Source organism: Drosophila bipectinata, chromosome 3R (genome assembly GCF_030179905.1).
Source record: "Drosophila bipectinata strain 14024-0381.07 chromosome 3R, DbipHiC1v2, whole genome shotgun sequence".
NCBI lineage: Eukaryota > Metazoa > Arthropoda > Insecta > Diptera > Drosophilidae > Drosophila > Drosophila bipectinata.
The window spans coordinates 20,899,535-20,923,749 of record NC_091739.1 but is presented as its reverse complement, the minus strand read 5'-3'; the positions used below and the strand labels follow the sequence as shown (position 1 = coordinate 20,923,749).

Here is a 24,215-nt window from a genome sequence, read left to right as displayed (position 1 = left end):
AAAATAGGAACAAACCAAATCAAAAATTCAAAATTGGGAACGAAATACCTTTGAAATAACTCTCTCCAGGATTGGAAGCTTGTCGGTAGTATTCTTCTAGTAGATGATGATTTAAAATCATCCAAACCCGAACTACATTAATAAACTTCCTACACAAGTCAACCCAGCAAGGATCGTTGAGCAGATCCCACAACGGTAGCAATGAAGCGTATCCATGTGGACAACTACGCCCCCAAATACTACAGTGGCAAGTGGTCATGGGACTCGAAAAAGGATGCCCTCCACTTTGAACCGCACAATGATTTGGAGAATGCTAGGGAGCGCTACGTGCTGACCAACGGGTTCAAGTTTCTACGCACCTTAGATCAGGAGGAGGAGCTGATCTTTCGGCAGGACTATATGCGGGCCACCAGCACTTTCGACGGCGACACAGTGATCCTCGATGACATACGTGACCTGGTGCTGTACTCGATGCCGTCCGAGTTTATTTCCTATAAATTCATTAAGTTCATGCACACCCAACAAGTATACAACCTCGTCCACTCGCTGATCATCTACTTCGAGTACTTTCTGCGCATGGTGGAGTTCGTCATGATCCGGCGCGACGAGATCTCAGGAAAGATGGCCCAGATCCAGAGCGCCCAGACCAACGAGATGAAGCAGAACTACTCGACCTATCTGAGCCAATACCGCAGTTTGGTGGCCCGCAACTACTGCGAGATCATCAAGGGCGAGGGCAGCATGGGGGAGTTCTACCACATGAAGGAGGTCTCTAATATATCGGCCACCATTGCCGACAAGGCTTTCCACGAACAGTTTCTGGCTTCAGCCATCCAGATGGTTTGGATTTGCATGCACCGGCGGGCCTATTTCATAATCGAGATGGAAATGAATCGTCTGTTTCGATCGGAGCACTTTGTGTTCATCCGCCCGGAGTACACAAACTACACAGCCGCGGAGCGCAGTCTGCTCTACGGGAAAAACAAAAAGAATTTGAATTACCGGGCCCAGCTGTCGCCTCTTATTCAGGAGCTGGAGCTGGTCACCGAGGAGAACTTGCCGATTCTTTGGATCGGGCGTAGAATGTATCGCGGCACAAACCAACGTATTGCCGAGATGGAGCTGGAATATATAGTTCCCGGATCGCAGCTGCGCCTGATTGACGTGGCTCATGGAATTCTGGGACACCCAAAGGAGCTCTACAACACCATCTTGCAACTGGACTGGCCCGCTGTGCGGTGGTGGAACTTTTCGGAGAAGTACGATCCCTACCACATCATCCGGCGTCCTTATTTGGAGATCCCGAAGATCGGAGCAGCCAACGTTCGGAAGATGAGCGAGTACTTGGAGCACTTTTACGAGATCAAAAACGAGTTTGAGACTGCCAGCCACCATCTGATTATCAAATGGGTCAAGCGGGACCTAACCATTCAGTTCTACCGCTCCGGCGGCCTTCTCACCAACGTGGTGTCCCGCTGCGAGAAGGAGCTGGCCAGCACATCCGACGGTCCGACCGTGGATCAGATTATCGCCCGCTACTTCCGGATTATGGCCAAAATCCGTAAAAAGGATAGCCTCACAGAGGAGACGTTGTAGGCCTTTTCGATTATTTGAGGGCGATATACCCATATTTCTATGTGATCTTCTACATAGACATATATTTATACCAATAAAAACGCGTTCATGCCCAGCATTCTCAGGACTTTATTTATCCTTCCGTTTTGGTAGCCAATTCTACTTTTAAAACCTATGGGTAGATATATATAAAGGAGCTTTGTAATATTTAAAAAATCTATAGCTATGTTTATGAATTTTTATTGGGAATGATCCTCGATACGCCTGCCATGTCCTCCATCCCTCTCCAGACCTAGAACAGACCCTCGATTTGGCCAGTTTCGGTGTTCAGGTCAATGTCGTAAATAGCCGGGCGGGTGGGAAGGCCTGGCATTTTGGTGACTTCTCCGCACATGGCCACTACAAAACCGGCTCCGGCGGAAACGTACACATCCTCGATGTCCAGGGTGAAGTCTCGAGGGGCGCCCTTGATTTTGGCGTCGCCCGTAAAAGAGCCCGATACCTTCGACATACAGATGGGCAAGTTTCCGAATCCCTAAAAAATGGATAAATATTAGAGAACCTTCTAAAAATAATTATGTCCAGAACCACTTACCGCCTCCGTCAGCCGCTTGACCTTTTCCTCGGCCGACGGTGACAGCTTGACCTGCCCAGCTCCGTACATCGTGGTGGCTATTTTGTTCATTTTTTCCACCAGCGGCAGCTCCAGCTCGTAGAGTAGTCTGAACTGGTTTCCCAGCGAACTGGCCTTGATTACGGCTTCTGCCAGCTCCACGGCGCCAGCTCCTCCATCCGCCCAGTGGGTGGATACTACTGCAGCAAAGGCGCCAGCCTCCAGAGCTGCCTTCTTCACCAGCTCGTGCTCCGCCGAAGTGTCCGCCCCGTGGGCGTTTATGCAGACTACCACAGGCATGCCAAAAGCCTTTCCGTTGGAGATGTGCTGCAGAAGATTAGGCAGGCCTTTCTGCACCAGCTCCAGGTTCTCCTCGGTGTACTGTTTGTTGAGCGGAGCTCCCGCTGTCACAGGAGCACCACCGCCGTGCATCTTGATGGCTCTCACGGTGGCCACCAGAACCATGGCGTTGGGCTTGCGGCCCGAAGTGCGGCACTTGATGTTGCAGAACTTCTCCATGCCTATGTCTGACCCGAATCCGGCTTCCGTGCAAACAAAACCATCCTTCCCGACCAACTTCAGTCCAATCTCGTCGGCGATGATCGAGTTGCAGCCGTGGGCGATGTTGGCAAAGGGACCGGCATGAACCAGGACGGGCGTGCCTTCAAGGGATTGCATCAGATTCGGTTCCAGGGCGTCCTTCAGGAGCACAGCCAGAGCCCCCGTAACACCGAGGTCGTCCGCAGTCACAGGTTGCCCAGATTTGCTGAAGGCCACTACCATGTCAGCCAAGCGCCGTTTCATGTCCTCCAGGCAGCGGGACAAGGCCAACACGGCCATTATCTCGCTGGCCACGGAGATGGAGAAGCTGGTGCCTCGCGAAATGCCCTTCTCCGTGGGCGACTGTCCCACAGTCACACTTCTCAGATACCTGTCATTGATGTCCACGACTCGCTCCCACATGATGGTGTCCGGATCGATGTCCAGACGGGCGAATGCACCGTACTCCTCTTCAGTCAGCGAGTCCGGATCGGTTTTGGTGATCCCCAGCTTCTTTAAACGCCTGAGCTGGATGGCACTGAACTTGCGCTCTCCCTTGACCTTCGGCACCAGACGATCGTACAAGGCCTTGTCCTTCTGGGTGCTCTCGTGGAAGATGCGGGTGTCCAGTTGGGCGGCCAGGAGGTTGTTAGCTGCCGACACTGCATGGATGTCTCCCGTCAAGTGCAGGTTGAACTCCTCCATGGGAATGACCTGGGAGTATCCACCGCCGGCAGCGCCGCCTTTGATTCCAAAGGTTGGACCCTGGGAAGGCTGTCGCAGGGCAGCCATGGTGTTTCGGCGTTTGTGGGCTCCAAGGGCCTGAACCAAGCCCATAAGCGTGGTAGTTTTGCCTTCCCCCAAGGGAGTGGGCGTCATGCCGGCAACCACCACATAGTTGCCCACCTCGTTGTTCTTCAGCCTCTCCAGAACAGAAAGCGAGATCTTGGCCTTTTTGTTTCCATACAGGGACACCTCTCGCGGTTCCAAACCAATCTCCTTGGCAAGCAAGGCAATGTCCTTGGGTTTCTGGGCCCGGGCGATCTCAATGTCGCTGGGTACTGGGCGTTGGAGCTTCAGGGGCAGTGGCTGCAGAGACCATAGCGTCCTGGAAAGACGCTCCAGCGACCGGGACGCTGATGTTACTGTGTTCTTCATCAGCATGGCCACCGTCATGGGACCCACGCCACCGGGCACGGGTGTGATGTGTCCAGCTACCAAGCGAGCCTGCTCGTAGTCGACGTCTCCCACCAAGCGGGTGCCGCTGGCCTTGGTCGAGTCTGGAGGGGATCGGAATAGATCAAACTTAAGGCATTAGGCACAGAATGCGGATCGGTTCGCTCCGGTCGGGAGCTGTTCCCAAACTGACTTTCGAGATTTGAACCATTTTTAAAATAATCTCAAAACAATTTCTTATCTGGAATGGGGCTGGCAAGCCTCTCAAGAGGTCATCCCAAATGATAAGGAATAGAGGGATCGGTAAACAATTGGCATGGCTGAGATGCACCAAAGTTATGGACCTAGTAACTGCAGCTGCCATTGAACTGCTTTAGATTTCATAATGGAAGTGATTGAAGTTTCTCGGATGGTCAGATGGACTAGACAAATGGAGGCTTCTTTTGCACTTACCCGGCTTTACATTGATGCCACAATCAATTACCACAGCTCCGGGCTTAATCCACGATCCCTTGACCATCTCAGCTACGCCGATGCCAACGACCAGGATATCAGCACTCCGGGTTATTTCCTCCAGGTTACGAGTTTTCGAGTGACACACTGTCACCGTGGCGTTGGCCCACTTGAGGAGCTCCGCCGCTGGTGTGCCGACTATCTTGCTGCGACCCAGGACCACGGCTCTGGCCCCAGCTATCTCCACGCCCGATCGGCGGATCAACTCCAAACAGCCCCAGGGGGTACAAGGCAGGAATCCACCGAGATCGCCGATAGCAAGTCGTCCTTCGTTGACCGTGTGCAAGCCATCCACATCCTTTTCGGGGGACACGGCGTCCGTGATGCGGTGCGAGTCGATAGAGGCTTCGCTATCCAGGGGCATCTGAACGATGATTCCATGCACTTGCGGGTCGTCGTTTAGGTCGCTGATCTGAAAACAAAGTTAGGAAATACTTATCAGTTTGAGGTAATAAGTACTGGGATTAATACCTCAGTTGGGAAACTTAAGATAAACATAAGATTCTATATTTTTTACTTTGAAAACTGTCTTCCATTTAAGACCATTAGGAATGCTTGAAAATATACATACATATCAGTTCCCATTGCATAATAGCACTCACCTTATCGAGGAGCTCCACTTCGGTGATGGAGCGGGGCAGCTGAACGTGGACGGCATTGATTCCGATCTCGGTGGCCGCCTTTATCTTCATCCGAATGTAGACATTGGAGTCCTCGCGGCCACCCACTTGAACGATCCTCAAGCCTGGAGCGAAGCCCTTAGACTGGCTCGCCATTGCCGCCACCTCGCTGCGTAGAGACTCGCGGATGAATCTGAGATGGGAAGACGGATGAATGAAAGGATATGTCGTGGCTGTGTTCCTTCTCACTCACTTGGCTACCGCTGTGCCCGATATGATCTTCGCCTCGCTCATCCTGATCGCCGGCTTTTCACTCCGCTCACCGCTGAAAAAAGAACCCGTAAATAACTCAGCTCGAAAGACCCGTAAACTCCTCCGCCTCAATAGCCACGCCAACTCGCTCGGATCGCGCAAGGCAACTGAGCGGCCCGCCCCGAGGGAACCCCTATCTATAGCCTAGGTACACCGCTCTGTTCCCCCCCTTCCGGCCACTTTTTAATCCCACTCTCTTATCAGCGCCCTCTTCCAGATTATCGGTTTCGGATTTCTCGCGGGTCACACACATCTTTCGATTGGCAACCGTAAACAACACCGTCTGACGTATGTCAGCCGTGGCTCTAAAGGCCGCAACATCCAATCCATCTCTTCCAGAAGAGAAAATCCAACCACAGGTGGCAGACCATGGCAGCAATTGTGGAAAATGGGTGGTAAAATTTCCATATCAAATCAGTCGAAACTGATAGCCGGAGCAACAAAGTACTCGAGAGTTCAACGAGTTCATAAATCATTGGAACTATTCCACTAAAAAGATTGTAAATAAAAAAATGTTCCAAAATCTATTGAGACCCTCGTCTTTTTAAGTCCCCTCCTGAGGCTTCAACCTCAAAATCTATTCTTTAAGAGTCTAATATTGAGAACCACTGTGCCGAAGCACTGCTCTACCTGACAATTAACAGCAATTTCCTAATCTAACTAAACAAAACTGAGCCGCGCAGCCAAACAACTCTGCACGGGAAACACACAAATAGCTCCGAAAAATAGATAAACCAGTCCTTATCAGAAGGTGCCAATTGGTTGGGCAGATAACCAAAACTCCCAAAAATTGTTTAGAGAGAAAACTATAGAGATTGGGGGAATCTGGACTAGACTGAGGAATTTTATTGACGTGCTCTTTCAGTTTACTTTGACGGCTGCTCTCAGCTTGGCGGAGCGACTCCTGCTATTCCGGGCTACCTCCTCGGCATCTGGGACGATGACATGACGGTGAAGCGGCTTCCAATTGGTTTGGACTAGGGATTCCAGCATCTCCGGGTCGTCGATGATGTCGTGTCCAGAATACTTGAGGGGCAAGGGGTTGGCGGCACCGGCCACAACGTTGCCATTGATGTGACGTTTGACAATGGTATCCTCCAGTGAATGGAAGGTAATGGTGACCAGTCGGCCATCGCGGCGGAGGATTTCGTTAGCCAAAACCATGCCATAGTTGATCTCGTTTAGCTCGTTGTTGACAAAGATGCGAAGGGCCTGAAAGGTCTTTGTGGCCGAGTGAGAGGGCCTCTGTAGCTTATCCCTCCTCGGGCCGGTGGATAGAATATCCTCCACCAAGTCCGCTAGCTGTTTTGTGGTTTCAATTTGTACGAGGGCTTTGCGGGCGTCTATTAACCCGCGGGCTATTTTCTTGGCGGCCTTTTCCTCGCCATAGATCCTGAGGATTCGAGCCAAATCGGATTCTTCTATTTTAGACAACACTTCGGCGGCAGTCACTCCGCCACTGTGGCCCTTATCCATGCGCATATCCAACGGACCGTCCTTGGAAATGGAGAACCCCCTTTCAGCCTCATCGAACTGCATTGAGCTGCAGCCGAAATCGAACAGTACGCCGTTTACCGAGTTCCTGGAGAGGCCATGCTCCTCAAATAGCTTTGGTATATCCGAGAACTTTCCCAGCAATGGAATCAGTCTGCCCTTGTACTTTTCCTGTTGGCACAGTTCCCTTGCCAGCTGGTGGGCCACTGGATCACGATCCAATGCATAGACCTTCGCCTCAGGACACTTTTCAAAAATACGTCTGGTGTGGCCCCCAGCTCCAAAGGTCATGTCGATGTAGGTGCCTCCTGGTACGGGCTGAAGATGTTCAATGGCAGTGTCGCAGAGCACGGGAACATGGGGTGCTTGGGGAGGCGCTGCTGCAATCGCCTCCGCTTTGTTTCGTCTTTGGACGTGCCTCAGTCTAGTCGGTATTAGGAGTCGTTTCATCTTCGCGCTGCCACTACTTCTTTGAGCCCTCGTTCAGATACTGCAGGAACTCGGAGCTTAAGACCTGGTTGCACTGTGCCGCGGTCAAGCCTGTCGCCGTAGAATCGAATGTGCGCGGATACTTCCGGATGTAGACGTTACTCGACAGCCTTTCGAGAGCTCCGATCTGAAGATCCAGCTCCTGATTCGTGGCACCGCCTTCGAGGCTGGTCGTCAGCTTTGTCACCTGCTTGCGGATCTGCTCGCCGAGATCCCTTTGAAATTGGATTAAAGAAAACAATTTTTAATGCAGTTGGCCATGTGGTACTGTTTGTGTGGCGGATGTTCGTTCCAGGCAGTGCAACTGGAGCGGAATTGCATACATTTCCAGGAAAACACCAGTCTTTGGATTCCAAGAATCCATCAGCCGTCCAACAAAAGATTAACGTCAAGTTTATTGAAAATATGTCTAGGTGAAGTTGGTCGTAGGTTTCTCAAGTTTCCATTATTACAAAATATAAAATAATACATAAATTGGATGTACTAATTGGCGAAAATTTAAAAAATATCGACATTATAGTCCTACATCCTGATTGAAATAAACGAACTTACAGATCTGAGCCATCTCCCAAAATGAATTCTTCCGGCTCTAATTGGTACACAAACTTGGAAGCCATGCTGCTGCTAAAACAAAAACTAAACTGGACGTTCTGAAAGCTACCAATACACTAAGGGCCCAATTATTTAAGCCAAGATTTATTACTGACGTGAAACTCAAGTTACGCGTAACGTAAAGTTCGTATCTTACGTTACCACACTGACTTGGCGGGACAAAATATCTTGAGCAAATAGGCTCCAAAACTAGGATATCTAAAAAGCCTATTGTGGATGGAGGATATGGACATCCAGAAGACATTTTAACTTAAAAAACTATCTTTAACCAATAGCATGTTCTTTTTATTAAAGAAATTTACACAAAACCGCTGGTTAGATAATCTGAGCGCCCAGGAACGAACATTGCCGCCTTGCAGGTGTGTCTTCTACTCCTTACTCACCTGCCGGCTTTCGATTTATCCGCTGGCCACTTTTCGAGTACTTTCAAAAACCTCTGGTACTGCGCCGACATAATTATTTAAATGTTAATAATAATATCACACGTTTTTACGTGTGTTTGGTAAGTAGTGTGGCCAAGAATGACTACTGGCGTTTAGCCAAGTTCCACAGCGATTAGCCGAGAAAACAACCATCCGGATGTGAAACGGTTCCCAAAATTCAAGAAAAACCAAAAACGTAAATCGCAAATAAAATTAAATTTACATTTTATTTATGATTCTTTTGCCATTTTAAAATATGTATCTTCAGTTTTTAAAACCACATTATCAGTTCAAAGATGTGGTTGTTAAAGTTTGTGGCTTGTGCGGCGTCCTCTAGCGGTTTGCGAACACCTCACCCTAAGCAGGTTATGCCGCTTTTCAACACTAAACACAAAATCAAATAAACGGCTGCTAATCCATGTAATACTCGCATTTAACTCGTAATTCACTTGGAAATCTCAATCATTTTTGGCTGGGCTTTCAGGCTTTAACACAGGTCGCCAAGATGATTGAGATGCCGGAAAGCTTGTAAAGATTCAGAAGGATACATTTAAAATATATCCAAGACATTAAGCAACTTCTAAGTTAACGGATGAAAAATAGATGGTCAAAATTCTGTAGTCGCCTGAAACTACCTAAATTATTATTATTATAAAAAAAGTTAAATGTAATAGTATGTGTAATAGTATGTTTCAATATATGTACAAACATATATGTACGCAAGAAGCACCTTAACCAAATAAAATGTGGAGGCTGGATGCTAGGGCCACATAAAAGCTTTCAAAATCCCCCTACACGCAAAATAGGATTCAAACTGTCAACGTAAATTTTCACCTTTTTTGGATTCAACTATGCGTCCAGAGGAAACCTGCTGACAAAGGCGGCTTTTCAGACTGCTCTGCAAACAAAAGGAAAACTAGAAATGGCAGAACCTTGCAACAGTTTCCTTTTTTTGTTAAACACGTTTTGTGTGCTCCGTGGGGAGCATGAGCACACAGAAATTAAATCGTTTGAGTTGATAGTTTTATTTAATTAGGGTTTCCGGAATATAATATGAATAAACAGGGATGGATAATCAAAGTGATAAATCATGTAATCAAAGAGTATTAACTTAATGTGGCAGAAAAATGCTGAAAAGCTAAAAACAAACCCCCACAAATATTCCGAATCCAGCTGCCACTGACTTCCGGCACTGGAGGACACACATGCATTCACGGGTTCTCCACCCACATTGAAGTCCCCACCCTCACACACATACATATATTCATGGATATTTTCACTAAACCGGCATCTCCTAATCCCGCTCACGATGCGTAGTATTTTTCCCAGCTGACTTTCCGTCGGCTCATTGCCACTTGCCATCTGCTGAATGCATGAACCTAGAAAACTCGCACGCAGAAACGTACACAGATTCAAATGCAAGCAGACGACATGGCATCAAGCAGGCCGCATCGGTTCTGGCCAAAAGGATTTCCGGCTTCGCTCAGGACGCTTCGTTTTGCTCTTTTTAACATTCTGTAACTTTTCTCCCAGCTTAAAGCACAAAAAAACCTTTTAATTCGCCGCAAAAAGCTTTTATAAATCACTAAAACAGGACATCTACATAGGTTTTTAAAATGTTTAAAAAATTGAAGCGCCATCACTTTGGGATAGAAAATCAACTGGGATAGCGATTTATTCATTCCTAAGACCTTAAAATATTACAAAAAAAAAGGTTAATGTGTGGATCGACTCGTAGTTCCTTTTAAGGTAACACCGTTTAATGGTTCTTAATAAAAATATAGTCTTCTCCGATTCCATCAAAAACTGCCAACAAATATTTTAACGCAATTTTCCAATAATTTTTCAAATGGGTACCATTATAATTTTGACAACAACATTTGGCTTGAAGCTCTGATTCATTAATAGTATTTCATTTTTAAATCGGATAAGAAATAGCTAATAAATCCCCGTTTATTTAGAATCCCTGTAAGCTATTCCAGTTAAGGATCTGATTATTCTTAGTATTCTTATTCAACATTTTCTGAATAAAAACCATATCAAAGACATCTCATCTCAGCATTCTTGTTTAATATAAAAGAAATTATTTTAATCATAAGTAAATTATTTCTCTTAAATTTGTTTATGGAGGAAAACACGTACGATCTTTAAACGTATATACCTTAGTCCTGGGCGAAAAGGGGACAAGAGCTTTAGAGCGAAAACTTGCGAAGAGAAGGAGCTTTCGCCTGGACAAGGTAAAAGCGAACAAGTGTGTATAAAAAGGACATTCGTTCAGTCGTCGACTCTGTTAATTAAGCGAAACTGCGTTGCTAAAAGGCGGAAAAACTTTCTCAGCTCCACAGTTACAAAAGTTGCGATTTCACGCTAAATAAATTGTCTAAATTCACAGTTTGTCATTGAATTTTCCAATATTCTTTATATTGTTCGATATTAATGGTTTTGAGTATAGTATTGCTTGGTCATAACCAAAAGCTGGCATTGTCGTGTGTGCGTAAACAGAAGCAAGAAAGGCAAGTCCTGAAGCAATTGCCAGCTTCAACTGCGTAGAATCCTGGGAAAATTCACGCGTCCCGCTTCAATCAGTGTTTTTCGTCGCCCGCTCCGGAAAATCATCCATTTAGAAAAAAAACAGAGTCTCGGGGGCGGAGACCCACTGCTAATTAACCCTGGGACTGCCCTGGGAGGCTGGAAATGCATTAACCAGGTTGCCGAGACACCGCTCGTAAATAATTGAAGGTAGGTGAAGCTGGCCTGTCAACGTCCTTAAAATTAATGGTGGGATTTGTGTGCACTTTTGGCTGGAGCTTTTTTAAAAATTTTAATTATTTACGTATTTATTTCTGCTACTCGAAAGCGGCAACGCTTGCCCCACGAGGGTTTCCAGGTACTCGAAACTTTCTGCACAGCGGCGCAGTTTTAATGATCAACTTGGCACCTACATGTGCATACTCTCCTTGGAGCATGGGGCTTCCACCTCCTTAATTCTCAGGGGCCAGATCTTGGGGCAACGTATAACAAGTAGAAAATTATGAAGTAGGTGATGCGTTGCACTTTTATATAATCCTAGCGACAATCTTTAAATCCTTGTTAATATTACTAAATTACTACGATTTAAATCAATTTTAGCTCGACTCATAGAGCGCTTTAAGACCAGATACGTACGTTTCCATTTAGATATTACATATATGGTGTCTGGTGCGTGACAATTGCCAACCAAGTACGCTTTGTTTCAGCCTCCTCTTGGCTTGTCACCAGGATATCTTTGGGGCCGAGACGGCGGGCACTCATAAATATTTCAAAATGTCAAAGTTTGTGTGTTTTTTATTCGCAACTTGTTAGCATGTGTGATGCTTCCGCTAGGCTTTCTGTGTCAACCCTTTCTACGGCATTATATGCACACACAGTACTGTATGAAGTCTCCTCATCTTAGACTTAGGTCGGTCCTGGGGCTTTGTGGGTATAATTTTAATTACCACTTGGACGACTTTTGCGCCCAGAGTGAATGAATGCTGGAAGACAAGCTGGAGCATCTAGACGACACAAAACCCCGTGATGAAGGGTGCTTCGTGCTTTGTACCTCTATCTGTGTATATAGTATGTATTACTTTCTAGGCACTCTGCATTATTCCACAACCAAAGCCACGCACTGACAATGCGCACAATTCCCCAGCAAAGCCGCATTGTTTGGGTCTTTTCATATTGCCAGCAATATTGCTCATACGCCGCGTATTCCAGCTCGGCAGAGGAATCTAACTCAGCATAATTGCTTATTTGCCGCTCCGATGGCTATTTAAACCGCACCTGACCCACGAAAGAGGGTGTACATATTCTCTATTCCTGAAAGCCCAATATCGATTGTAATTATACCGAAGCCAATGACCACAACAGTCGCTCGCCCTGCCCCCTTTTCAAAGGGCGAAACCGAGGGCGGGGAAAATTAAACATTCCATAGATAAGTTTTGCTCTACAGAAAGTTTTTCTGCCAAAAATGTTCATAGCCGCAGAGCTATAAAATATGAGCCTTAGAAAGAGTGCAGCATGAAATGAATATCCTCCGGAAGGAACATTTTTCAGACCTTAAATGGTATTGTTCTTTAAAGTTTCGGACTCTGATTGGTAATTCATTCACAGGAATTTCAGGTCTTATTCAGGGAGTCGTACTTCAAAAAACTTTGAATGGGCTTACATTTTGATTGGTGTACCCTAAGGATTTGTGTGTGGGATTCAAAGGGTATGCTGCAACAAGGCAGAGTTTGGCAGCCACTTAAAGAGCCGGCACCGTAATTGCAACAGAGGCAGCCAACGATAACCACATTTCTGAACGATCATTATAATCGAGCAATTTGGCCAACGTCCTTTGCAAGGACTGGACCCTTATGGCCCCGGGAATGGTTATTGCAGTTTGCAAACAGTCCTCCGACTGAGCTGCTGCACTACAAACACACATAAGAAAATATAGACTTTGGGTTTTCAGTTAGTGACCTAACCTTTATTATTTCTAAAAGTAAACCATTTTTTCCGTGTCCATCCATGGCTGAAACCGTCTGTTGTCGGCTCCTAAATTTATTAAAAGGAAAACTCATTAACGGCTCGAACTGTGCCCCCAGCCAATGGCAAGGACCTTCGGTTCGGTGGCTTTTGCAGCTTTGGCACATTTGTTGGCAGGCGACAGGCAGGACCCAAAAGCCGCTACATATTGCATGTTGTTTTGGCTTAAATAAGCCCCAACGGTCCGGCAATTTGGCAAACATTCGAATGTTCCGGCCGGGGAATCGGTATCGCAGTCGCATTTAAGTGTTTGTTATAAATTATTCGCCGCGTTTTGCTAGCTGGACGGTCGAATTGCAGTACCAGTACCAGAAATGACTTTTTATGCAATTCTGCCGCACTGTGGACTGCCCCATCTGACCCCAAGACCAATACATGCATACAGGACACACCACTGACTGGGTTTTGGCCACATTCGAGAGCCGCACATACATAACTTTCCGGTTCGCTGGCTTTAAATTCAGTTCACCCAAAGGGTTGCGGCCCAAGGGAGCCAGGTGAGTGGCCAGCTTTGCGATTGAATTTCGATTTTCCTGTAGACATTTTAATTATGCAAATGAAAATGATTCGAGTACGCCACAGGCCAGTGTTTGCGGTTTGGTGGTAGGAAAAGTTTTCCCGTCAGATTCTATTTCAAGCTTGGAAATTTGTGCAGCTGTCGCTCTGGGAAAATCTCGAGAAAAGTGAATGATTGAATTTAAATTTATTTAATTCTATATCGAATGAAAGTGACTAATTATTTACCAAATATTTAGCAACTTTGAATAAGACTGGAAATCTTCTGAAGGAAAACCAAAACGATTCCCAACTGCTTTAGATAGTTTCAAACTTTAGAATCAAACTTTTTCCGAAATTTGGCAATCTCTGGTGTTAATTGAGCTGCTCCAAGCTAGTGCATTAAAAGTATAAAGAAGAGAAACGAAACCCGCCATGAGAAGCCTGCCACATGGCAGAGTTGTCTAAAGTAGTTTTTGAAAGCTTTTCCATCGCGCAACATGTTCTTCGCAACCTTGCAAAGTTGCAAATGTCTGGGCCGAAATGGCAAAACTCACAGATACAGATACAGATACAAAAGATGGAGTTGCGTGACAGAACCAGCCAGACACGTCTGACATTTGGAAATGCCAGAAACGGGAAAGGATCACACCGATGGGTAAACAAAAGTCGCAGACTGACTGACAGATGACCGGGAGCGTCAGAGTCGGCAGGCTAGCAGTCCTGGCAGCCCGGCAGCCAAGCAATTAGAATTCAATGTGATGGCCATAAAAAACAATTAAGGGCCATTTGGGGAATAAACAAGCCATGTCAGTTATGGCTATATATACATATTGATTTTGCAAAAGCAAACGAAGACAACTGCAACCAGAGTCGTGGTCTGGCAGTTAAGTAAATCATTCGCCTGTCGGAGCAGTAAAGCAAATTTATCGCCTTTAATGACGGGCCCGAGTCCTTGAACCCTGCGGGTCTTCGAGTGCATTCGATTATTGAATGTGGCAGGCAGATAGCACACATTCGCACTCACACTCCCCTCCTGATGCCACCGCAGTTGTCTGCAGATGATGCATAAATAACCGAAAAATTCATGGCATACCTCGAGGCGTGGTGCATGTCGCTCGCCAATTAAACTGCCGCCAAACTACGCCAACAATTCCGCTCATTTTCACTCCTCGCACTTGGCTTTCGCAAGCCGGCAAATGTGTTTGCGTGTCGAGTTGGCCTATTCAACTAGTTGGCCAAAAAGAGACTTCCCCCCTCTCCACGTTCAGATTCGCTTTTTGTGCGGAGCACTTGCTAGATTATAAGGGGGATTTGAATGATAAAGGAAGGCCCATAGAAACTAACTTATAGGATGTTTTATCTGGCAATCTATCTATCTATCTATTCAAAGCCTCTAAATGTATCTCTAAATGTCTGCAGCGGATGTGAAATTAGCATTTGGCCTTTCACATTTAACGAAGTAACCACACTCCTTGTGCAAAGGACGTAGGTTGGGCAATCCAATTAGGGATATGCATCGCAATCGGTGCCCTTGCCGCAGGGTTCAGATGCAATCAATGTTGCAGAAGCCCTCCCATTTAGATCCATTGAAATGCTAATTCGTTTGGTTTCTATTTCCCATTCCAGCTAGCTCCAAAAAATGTTGAACTAAGGACAAAAATTGAGCGATACATTTCCCCAAGATCATGTCAAATGTAAGTTAAGTCCCACACCTCTCAAAAATTTTAAAAATTCTCAACAAATTATTTGTGACAGCTTCTATTCATGGACAAGTCCAACGGCAATGGAGTCTATGCGGTGAAGCCGAATGGCAGTGGCCACACGGACAACGAGGCTGGAACAACTGGAACGGGAACAGGTGCAGCTGCAGCTACGGCCGCCACAAACAACATAAGCATAATGAACGAAGCTGCTGCTGCGGCCGCTGCTTCCGTTTCCGGTATGCCCACATCCGCTTCTAGCGAGGATCTCAGCCAGAGCCTCTCGGAATACACGGATGCCGACGAAAGCATATCGGCACCGACAGAATTTTTGGCCGAGGTAAGGAACCCTTTCCCCATTTCAACTTAAGATCATTACCACTTCCGGGGGGCTGGACTCAAAATAAAATGTGAAACTCTTTGAATATTGTTAGCCAACTTGCTAAGTATGGAAAACCCTTTTGTCCAGGGACAGACACAACTTTTATGAGTTCAGATAAACAAAAAGGGATAAAGGATTCTTGGCGGGAGGACAAAGGCGAAACAAGAAACTTATGCAAATGCAAATTGCAATGCCAGCGGAGATTGCGGATTTAGTTAAAGTCCTCCTTTGAAAGGGAGGATTCCGCTGCCGAGTGCTTTTGACCGGATTATTGATTGCTAATAAATTGCTTTCGAGCGGATTCGACTTTCGAGCACAGTCAACTTTTTGTCCGCCCTGCAAAGTGGGCCAGTGGATCAGGGGTAGGCGTTGGTGGAGGAGGAGGGACTCGTCCTTTGTTGTTGAGATATTATGAGAATTTCAAAAGGATTTGATGGCGTTCGTTCGCAAACAAAGTACCTACTGCATTGTGCGTTTTTGTTTCTCCTGCAGTTCCTGTCCGCGGTGATGCTAAAGGATTACAAAAAGGCTTTGAAATACTGCAAATTAAGTGAGTGGAATATAAATAAGGATGTTCTTCAAGGTGCACTGTACATTTTCCTTTCCCCAGTTCTCCAGTACGAGCCCAACAACGCCACGGCTAAAGAGTTCTATCCCCTCATCCTGGAAAAGCTACGTGGAGGTGAGGTCTAACCGGGCGGTGAAAGGTCCCCTTAATTAATCCTTATCCATTCGCCGCAGTGCCCACATCCAGCGACAGCGATGAGAACTACAATAAATCTTCATCACCCGACCTGGCTCTAGATCTGCATCCCTCCGATGTGGAGGCGGATGCCGACGAGGATGGAGATGGGAACTGCGATGGAGACGGCGAGCCAGATGACGAAGACAGCGAGAGCTCTGAGGAGGACAATGAGTGGGGCGACGACGAGATTGATAACGTGGATGTGATGGATGGCGAGGACGAGCAGGAGAGCAGCAGCAGCGGCGATGACTTTGAGTTGCCCATCGACGACGCCGGGCAGGATCCCATCGTCTTACCCGTCCACCCCTCTCACTCGCATCCCCATTCCCACAATGATTCAGGATCCTCGAGAAACTCCTCGAGTGGAGGCAGCGGTCGCAGCGACAACACCACGCACTCGTACTCCAGCCTGCTGCTCGAGGAGGAGGATGACATTGTTCCTGTCAGCTTGAACTTTGGACTCAAGGAAAACCAGGCAGCTGATTTGGACGTGAGCAATGGTAAGATATTTGATCGCTCTCAGTATAATTTGGAAATAAAAACCATTTTTTCGTTTTAGGGAACAAAGTGCCCTCTGCCTCGTGCAGTGACTCCGAGTCCCCCACAGAGCCACTGACCCAGCGACTGGCAGCCATCCTCCGCTCCAAGTGCGGAGTCGCCAGCGGCGGGACCGACGAGCCCTACTAGGAAGCTATCCGCTCCTGGGGAAGGCTATATACGTACATAGATCGCAGAGCCTAAACAGAGTTTAGCAGCTGCGCATATATAATATAATTATATATATTCTTGTATCTCTTTAAAGAAAACCCGAACCCCGCTCGACTAGTCGGCATCCCACGTTAGTGCGGTCGATCGCTTTACGAACCTAGAAACCGTCCCAAGCTGCATACTCTCGTATTTCGTATCTCGTACTTGTATTTCTTGTATCTTGTATCTTGTATCTCCGGTTGCAAATGTATTCTTCGAGCGCGAATCTCCCTAGGAAAAACATATCGTACAAAACTCAATAAGAACTTGTATACATCAATACCTATAAAAATTATATATTATTATATACTATATACGGGGTTGGATTAAGAAGAGCCCCACATTTGGAAACCCCTTCTTCCTAGAGTTTAGAAAATCCTTTAGGTCCTTCGTATAGGAGATAAACTGTTATTTTATTTACTGAACACTTTTGGAAGAATGTGGCGGGCATTCTTTATCTGCCCCTGACTATATACTGTACATGTCTAGCCTAGAACGCAGTTATACTCAAATCGTAGTCTCGCGTACCAGAATCAGAATATATTTTAGTAAGCCACCCATTCAGAACGCACAGGACACGGAATGCTTTACATATTTGCATTTGATAGAGACCGATTTTTGCCCAGAGATGTAAACGGATGCGAAGGATAAGTCTGATAAGTTATGGAAGAGCGACCCAGCAGCGATCGAGAGTAGAACTACAACTGAAATGGTCCAAAGTCACAAAACTACTTAGATAAATGTAAATAGAATATTTTTTATCAATACCGTGTGTACTTTAGTTTTCTTTCCAACCTGGAACATCCCTTAATACTCACGTTTGTAATCGTAGCTAAGTTTTCCTAATTTTAATGTTAAATTATATATATTATATATAAAAGTATAATCCAAATGGTCTATATTTAATACTGAATGTTTCTGAAAGAGAGTTTTAATAAAAAACTGAAAAGCATGGAAAGAAAGCTGGAAAAGAAATGGACTTTTATTAAAGAACAAAGGTGTTTTTTTAAACATTTCAATCTTTATTTTTTAAATCCATTATCAGGGGGCTTTTATTATTTCAAAAATTGTTTAACATGACTAGCAATCATTTCGTATAATATTTGATTTCACTTACAGGTTTTTATAAAACGTTTCTGGTGATATTCCAAAATGGGATGTTTTTTAAAAACATTTTTATGGTTATCTTTGTGTATGTTGATTTATGAAATGCATAAAAAATATACAAAATGCTGTTGGCCTGTATCTTGTATAATGTTATAAAAAGTTTCGGCAACTCTCGGGCAATGCGTATTATTAGTTTCGTTAAAGACTATTCCATCTGATATGTAACAAACTACATTGATTAAATATACTATTTAATTTTCTTCGCTCGGCAAATATGTTTGTCCTTAAACTGTCGTCTTAATCTACATTTTTTTTTTATCATTTCGTTCATGATCTTCCAGCACCAATTCAAAGTAAGTAGAAATTAAATAGAGCTTAACAAAATTCAATCTATTATGAATAATTCGTTTGATCTCGCATAAATTATTTTTTGTTGTATGTTGCTAAAGAAAATCAGGTAATGAAGCTTTGTCTTGTTTTGTTTCGTGTTGCGTATCGTGTCTATTTTAGTAGGTATCTTAATGAGAGTGTTGCGCAAACCAGTTTCAAATCAATTGGAAAGATACAAAGATGCTTTTTCGAGAATATTCTAATACTTGTATGTATGTACATGCGGTAACATGGTAAGACTTACTGGCTGAGTAACAATATTTAACATACTTACTCGCAATATTCTACATATTCGAGTCTGATTCTGATTCTGATTTAGAGTCCTGTGCACTTTATAAACCTTTATAAGTCAGCATGTAAGTGTGAATATGGGTGTGGTGTGAATACATTATGTGTATATGCGCTTAAGTTAGATTCTCATTAAAAAGAAACTTTCATTTGAAAACTTCAGGTGTTGCTTGTACTTTCCAGTATAATTAGAATACATTGTTATAATTACACATTCTGGGTTCTTGGCACTACGATTATACACTTACTACGTCAGGGCGTAAATAAAAATAATAAATTAAAATTGTTAGGATAGAGTTTAAAGTATTTTTTCTTTTATTCAAAATACAACATTAAAAAACACATGCAAAGTTCTGGAAATAAAAATATTACGACTACAGGGTAAAATTAAAATGTAACGTAAAGATACGACAGAAATTAAAATTACTCTTATGCTAGATGGAGACGATCTCGAGAACAAAAAATATTGTTAAAGGCTTCAATAACAGTTTTATAGCTGCACAAAAAACACTACTGCCGCCGGAGGCTGCAAACAAATTGTACGTCATTTTTCTGGATTTTATATATATAGAACTATGTACGGTTATCAGTCAATGAAGTCAATATGGGACGAGTTGCTAACACTTATATGCCACTTAGCGCCGCGTCCTATGCTTTTGTTCTTTTTCGCTTTGGGTATACAGTATTATTCGCTTAGCTGCCTCATTGCCTAGCTGCTCCGATAAGAATAGAAGTTGTCTCTAATAATATTGTTTGTATTCATGGATTTTTTGTATAAAAAATTACATTTGCTGCATCCAAGTTAGCTGCCTGTTGCACTTGTTTCAGAAAAATATGCTGCCCTCAATCTCAATCGACTGGGTGTAGTTAAGCGAATTTTACTGTATATACCTGCCATACTCAAAGATGCAAGATCACGGCAGATCATATCCGATAGTATCGGATAGTATCTACAATTTATATATCTTCTTACGCTCATCCGATTCTTCACCCTCGACTACTTCTATGAGCGATAGATGCTGATGACATTACTAAAACTATTGAACTACAAACGAATCCTCGACTGATTTTGCTCGAAAGCCACAGCTAAGCCTGTGGCTTAGTACCGCTTCTATAAGCAATTTGTAGACTCCTTCGCATCATCGATATTGGTGTGGTTCTTGATCAGTAGTTGTGCCGAGGGATATTTGTTAAGTTGTGAAAAGCGCTCCATTACACAGGACGAGCTGAGGCGGGCTTCCGCGTCGTGGTCCCAACACTCCTCCATTGTGTCGCAGAACACATTCAGGCCCTGTTTGGAAAAATCAATCTGGTCACCGAGTTCTGGTATATCTGGTCAGTAGTTGATAACTTACCGAGTGCGTACGCCACGAGCTGAGCAGGCTGGGTCGAAGTTTTTTCATCACCACACTTTCCTGCACCTCGTCCAAGGTGGGTCTTTGCCCCAGCTCCGCCTCGAAAGGCAGTTGGAACTCGCCGACAGGTCCGACAACGTCGCAGCGTGATACCATCTCCCACAAAACCAGCCCGCAAGCATAAACGTCAATGCGCAGAAAGGCGTCGCGGTTGAAGTTAATGGCACCCTCCAAAACCTCGGGGGCCATGTAGCGACGTGTGCCCACTTGGCCGTGAGTGTCGCCACACGGCTTGCCTGGCTGAAAGATCATGGCCAAGCCAAAGTCGGCAATGCAAGCAGTCAGATCGCCCTTGAGCAGAACATTCTTTGACTTGAAGTCTCGGTGAGCAATGGAGGGCTTTAGTCCGTCCGTTTTTGAGCTTGGAATCTCCTCGTGCAGATGGGCCAGTCCATTCGCCATGGACTCGGCGATGCGACACAGCTCGGGCCATGTGATTGTGTGCGACTTGAGGTAGTCACACAAGGAGCCGTTGTGTTGGTACGTTGAGATTAACCAGTATTCCGGCTTGTCCATGTGTTTCTCCACCCCAAGGAACTCCAGTATGTTCGGATGGCGCATGCGCGGCAGCTTGTAAATCTCATTCTCCGTGCACCACGACTCCTTCTCCTGCATGCGGAAGATTTTGACGGCCACATCCTGGCCATGCAGCTTAGCCTGCCACACATCGCCGAAGCGGCCGCTGGCCTTTTGCTCCAGCAGCTGGATGGGACGATTGCTCAGCAATGGCGACGAGTTCGTAATCTCCGCCTCGTGCTAGAAAAGAGTTTCATGAACAAAATTCTCGTAGACATTTAGTAGAGCTACTCACCGTGGGTATTTCATTGAAGTGGGCCTGCTTTCGTCGGCGATACATGAACAGAGAGGCCCACAGGATGACCATGAGCACCGTGAAGATGGAGGTGCCCACGTAGATGTACACCAAATTGCTGCCACCCTGCGTCTTTTCCTTTGGCACTGCAACAAATGCGGTAAGAATGTTAAAGCGAGCTTTAAATGGTTCCTCTGCTGCCACAGGTGAACAACATCTCGAGTGCCACCTGCAACTCCTGCAACGCCCGGTCGCAAGGGGGTGGCTACGGCTAAGGCAAAACGAAGACCAAAAAACGAAAGTTCGCCCCCAATTTCGCATCTCTTTTTCCCCCATTTTGCATCGAGATAAAAGCGAGCTAGGACCCAAGAACAAAACAACAAAGCGCAGGGCACAAAAGACGCTGTGGCGTTACAGGGATACCAAGTCAAAGGCAGCAGCAACACCCCAAAAAAATCAAAAAGCAAACAACCTACAAAAAGTCGAAGGGAGATGACGTGAAAACAGCTTTTGGAATGGTAAGAAATTTTTTATACCCAGTATTATTTAAGAACTACATTTGGAAATAAAGAATTTCGAGATATATTGCACATCACAGGCACGAAACAGTATACCCTTGCACCAAGAGGTATCCCTGCTATAAAAATAAAAACTCATCCAGTGAACGTGCACGGGAGAGCAGAAATTGCAACACATGCTGCCAGCAAAAAGGGTTGCTGCCGGGGCTCATAGATGCGAAATGGTTAGGGTGCGGGGCGCCACTTTGCGTCGAGAGTTCGTTAACACGAAAAACGCTGCCGGTGGCGGGCAGAGAGGGAGGGAGTTGCAATTTGAAGATGCAATAAAATGAGTGACAAAATAAACAAAAAATAAATGCACTTTGCAAGCGGAAAGTAACGAAATTGGGGTAAACACGGGAAAAAACAAACCCCCCCTCCAATTCGTTCCTAAACCAACCTTGTGCGGTCGCCTCCGTAGTGGTCCGGATATACTTGTGGTCGGAGTTGCAGCGAGATCCCATGCAGCAGCAGAAGTAAATGTTTTCCTTTCGCGGCTCCGTGCTGGTCACGCACTCCGTCTGATTGCACTCGTGCATGTATGTGAAACAGCCCTTCATCTTGACTCTCATGTCGCCTGCGGACGGAGAATTCGAATTAGATTTGGGATGCAAACCCAGCTCATTGCCACTCACCCGTCGCCTCGTTGTGGCTCCACAGGACGTAGCAGCTGGGCACCTTGCCACCTTCTTGCTGGCAGCGTTCGATTCGCGTCTCGCACTGTGACGTCTCATTCGCTGACTTGTTGCACCACTTCTCATCATACTGCTCGCACATAATATTGTGGTGGGACTCGGGCAGAATAGATGCTTGCACGCCATTGAGGACGAAGCCTGGAAAAGACAATGGGCATTATTACTTATTACTTTAAACAATATGGTTTAAAACTAACAACTTAAACTTTAGTCTATTTGCCAAGCGAATCAAAGTTAATGCAATTATCGGATGGATGGGCCAAAGGGGTGGTCCTGTTCGAGGCCTATTTAGGGAAGGAGGGGTCGGGAGAGAGCTCTTTGTGGGCGCTATCCTTTGTACACATATCGCATGCCCACAAGAAGAGCCGAGCCCAAAGCCCGTGCCATTGAAAGCCACCCCTTTCGGGCCACGGAATTAGCTCCACTGGCCACACACCAGCCTTCGAGTGGGCATGGCCCCAATGCACAGTTGCACTGCTGCACAGTGAGGCAAGTGCAGGCGAGCACGTCAACATTTAAGGTCCCATTGTTACATGAGATCGGTCATCATGGGTTTAATTACTTCTTACTAATTTAAATAGTCTCTATACTAATTAGCACTTGAGAATGTTTAACACAATTAGCAATGGCACAGTTGCCACAGTTCACTTAGGATTCTTTGAGGAGCACATGGATTTGCTCCTTCCTGCAGCCTTCCTCTGTCCATCTGCACGGAAACGTTGTGATCCCACTGTTCCCATGGCATCGAGCATGCTTATAGTAAAGTAGATACATAAGCAGGCACATTATGCAGCCAGAAGGGGATGAGTTTAAAGTGGCGCTTGTGGGGAGAAAGGAAGCAGCGGCAGCGGCAGCATAAGCAGAAATAACAACAACCACAGCGGAGAGAGGGGGAGAAGCGCCCCAGAGCGCGATGGTCAGGGCGGGAGGGGAAAGGAGGAAACCAGAACCCGATTTCGTATCCGAATCCGAACCGAGTTCCGAACCCGACCCTACAAGTTTCTAATGCAGTGAAATCCATTCAAAGAAACTCTGCGTACACATAATCCATGGGCTTCATGTCTGATGTGGATCGTTGATACCCTGTATTTTGGAAACGCGCTGTTTTATAACCAAATTCGATGAGCTGGAAGCTCACTTATAGCAATCTAATTAACGTCAAATCAAAATACAAGTATCTGCTGCCAGCACGCCTATTAGCTGCACTTGGGCGCCAATGTGTCGCTCAAAATATACACGAATACATACCCAGCACTAGCTGCGCCGTAAGATAAAGCAGCGCCTCGTATTTGGACATGTTCGGCGTTATCACTGGGGCACCTGGTTTACACCACTCGCTGCGTATACGTAACGCAACGCGAATTCAGTTTTTTGACACAATTTGTGTTGTTATTTGGCACTCCGTTCTGGTTGGGATCTGGATGTCGCCTCACTCCCTGTGTATACTATATGTGTGGGTGGTCGTGCACATTTTTCCGCGATTTCCTTGGATTTCCCGACGCTATTCACTCACATCGGACAAATAGCAATGATAACACTCGCGCCGATCCGATTTTGCCGATTTTCCAAGCTTTTAATCCGAATCCGCGTATTTCTTTTAAAATTCTTTTCTTGTCTTGTGGAGGTTGACTTCTTGCGATACAGACATCGTATATTGTACTATTTATCGATAAAAAAAAAATACTGTAAATACTAACAACACTCGATAGAAAAATTCCGATAGTGATATCATTTTTCGTTCTGTTAAAATTTAACATAAACAAATTTTAAAATATTTTTGAAATAAGCAGGAAAAATTTGAAGGAAAAAATGCGCCAAATTTAACATTAATTTCCCAATTAATTTTAATATTGTAATGTAACAAATTGATCATTAAATTCTTTTTGGAATCTTATTTATTTTTAGGCAAACAATAATCTTGCTAAATTATGTGAAAATTATGAAACTTTTATTTCTATTTATT

General features: G+C 45.3%; 5 protein-coding genes across 8 annotated transcripts; 2 read left to right on the top strand and 3 right to left on the bottom strand.

Moving 5' to 3' along the window:
* Positions 1 to 47: 47 nt before the first annotated feature.
* On the top strand, positions 48 to 1,693 carry LOC108121584 (protein phosphatase 1 regulatory subunit 36). The gene has a single exon (XM_017235794.3). It carries the CDS (start codon positions 202 to 204, stop codon positions 1,594 to 1,596), a length of 1,395 nt encoding a protein of 464 aa, XP_017091283.2. The 5' UTR covers positions 48 to 201; the 3' UTR covers positions 1,597 to 1,693.
* On the bottom strand, positions 1,687 to 8,479 carry pug (pug C-1-tetrahydrofolate synthase, cytoplasmic). 3 transcript variants are annotated; one of them, XM_017235793.3, is made up of 6 exons: positions 8,328 to 8,468; positions 5,291 to 5,362; positions 5,020 to 5,230; positions 4,358 to 4,829; positions 2,171 to 4,008; positions 1,687 to 2,110 (listed from the first exon to the last, which is right to left on the bottom strand). In XM_017235793.3, the coding sequence occupies exons 1-6, from the start codon at positions 8,396 to 8,398 to the stop codon at positions 1,868 to 1,870; spliced, it is 2,907 nt and encodes a 968-aa protein (XP_017091282.2). In that variant the 5' UTR covers positions 8,399 to 8,468; the 3' UTR covers positions 1,687 to 1,867. The 3 variants fall into 3 exon arrangements, with proteins under 3 accessions (XP_017091282.2, XP_017091281.3, XP_043068023.1); XM_017235792.3 differs by lacking the exon at positions 8,328 to 8,468 and adding an exon at positions 7,885 to 7,964; XM_043212088.2 differs by lacking the exons at positions 1,687 to 2,110; positions 2,171 to 4,008; positions 4,358 to 4,829; positions 5,020 to 5,230; positions 5,291 to 5,362 and adding an exon at positions 7,307 to 7,547 and having other exon boundaries at positions 8,328 to 8,479.
* LOC108121585 (probable methyltransferase-like protein 15 homolog) lies at positions 6,175 to 7,293 on the bottom strand. Its single transcript, XM_043212090.1, has one exon. It carries the CDS (start codon positions 7,291 to 7,293, stop codon positions 6,211 to 6,213), a length of 1,083 nt encoding a protein of 360 aa, XP_043068025.1. The 3' UTR covers positions 6,175 to 6,210.
* Positions 8,480 to 10,820: 2,341 nt separating the features above from the next.
* On the top strand, positions 10,821 to 17,852 carry LOC108121529 (putative surface-exposed virulence protein BigA). 2 transcript variants are annotated; one of them, XM_017235672.3, is made up of 7 exons: positions 10,821 to 11,105; positions 15,042 to 15,109; positions 15,171 to 15,455; positions 15,990 to 16,047; positions 16,108 to 16,179; positions 16,239 to 16,742; positions 16,802 to 17,852. In XM_017235672.3, the coding sequence occupies exons 2-7, from the start codon at positions 15,101 to 15,103 to the stop codon at positions 16,927 to 16,929; spliced, it is 1,056 nt and encodes a 351-aa protein (XP_017091161.2). In that variant the 5' UTR covers positions 10,821 to 11,105; positions 15,042 to 15,100; the 3' UTR covers positions 16,930 to 17,852. The 2 variants fall into 2 exon arrangements, with proteins under 2 accessions (XP_017091161.2, XP_017091162.2); XM_017235673.3 differs by lacking the exons at positions 10,821 to 11,105; positions 15,042 to 15,109 and having other exon boundaries at positions 15,314 to 15,859.
* A 1,214-nt stretch (positions 17,853 to 19,066) lies between these two features.
* Positions 19,067 to 23,906, bottom strand: put (activin A receptor type 2 punt). The gene is made up of 6 exons (XM_017235858.3): positions 23,501 to 23,906; positions 22,193 to 22,390; positions 21,958 to 22,134; positions 21,001 to 21,146; positions 20,130 to 20,945; positions 19,067 to 20,065 (listed from the first exon to the last, which is right to left on the bottom strand). Exons 1-6 carry the CDS (start codon positions 23,547 to 23,549, stop codon positions 19,886 to 19,888), a joined length of 1,566 nt encoding a protein of 521 aa, XP_017091347.2. The 5' UTR covers positions 23,550 to 23,906; the 3' UTR covers positions 19,067 to 19,885.
* Between the last annotated feature and the right edge of the window lie 309 nt (positions 23,907 to 24,215).

What these genes read in the sequence shown, in the direction of transcription:
- LOC108121585 (XM_043212090.1), bottom strand. Translation starts at nt 7,293, where the DNA reads ATGAAACGACTCCTAATACCGACTAGACTGAGGCACGTCCAAAGACGA.
- LOC108121584 (XM_017235794.3), top strand. Translation starts at nt 202, where the DNA reads ATGAAGCGTATCCATGTGGACAACTACGCCCCCAAATACTACAGTGGC.
- put (XM_017235858.3), bottom strand. Translation starts at nt 23,549, where the DNA reads ATGTCCAAATACGAGGCGCTGCTTTATCTTACGGCGCAGCTAGTGCTG. An exon ending in TACGGCGCAGCTAGTGCTGG is followed by an intron (nt 22,391 to 23,500) that starts GTATGTATTCGT and finishes TGTCTTTTCCAG; the next exon opens with GCTTCGTCCTCAATGGCGTG. An exon ending in GAGCCACAACGAGGCGACGG is followed by an intron (nt 22,135 to 22,192) that starts GTGAGTGGCAAT and finishes CTCCGTCCGCAG; the next exon opens with GCGACATGAGAGTCAAGATG.
- LOC108121529 (XM_017235672.3), top strand. An exon ending in CGACAGAATTTTTGGCCGAG is followed by an intron (nt 15,456 to 15,989) that starts GTAAGGAACCCT and finishes TTTCTCCTGCAG; the next exon opens with TTCCTGTCCGCGGTGATGCT. An exon ending in TGATTTGGACGTGAGCAATG is followed by an intron (nt 16,743 to 16,801) that starts GTAAGATATTTG and finishes TTTTCGTTTTAG; the next exon opens with GGAACAAAGTGCCCTCTGCC.
- pug (XM_017235793.3), bottom strand. Translation starts at nt 8,398, where the DNA reads ATGTCGGCGCAGTACCAGAGGTTTTTGAAAGTACTCGAAAAGTGGCCA. An exon ending in GATAAATCGAAAGCCGGCAG is followed by an intron (nt 5,363 to 8,327) that starts GTGAGTAAGGAG and finishes TTCTTTTTTCAG; the next exon opens with CGGTGAGCGGAGTGAAAAGC. An exon ending in TCAAGCGGCTGACGGAGGCG is followed by an intron (nt 2,111 to 2,170) that starts GTAAGTGGTTCT and finishes TCCATTTTTTAG; the next exon opens with GGATTCGGAAACTTGCCCAT.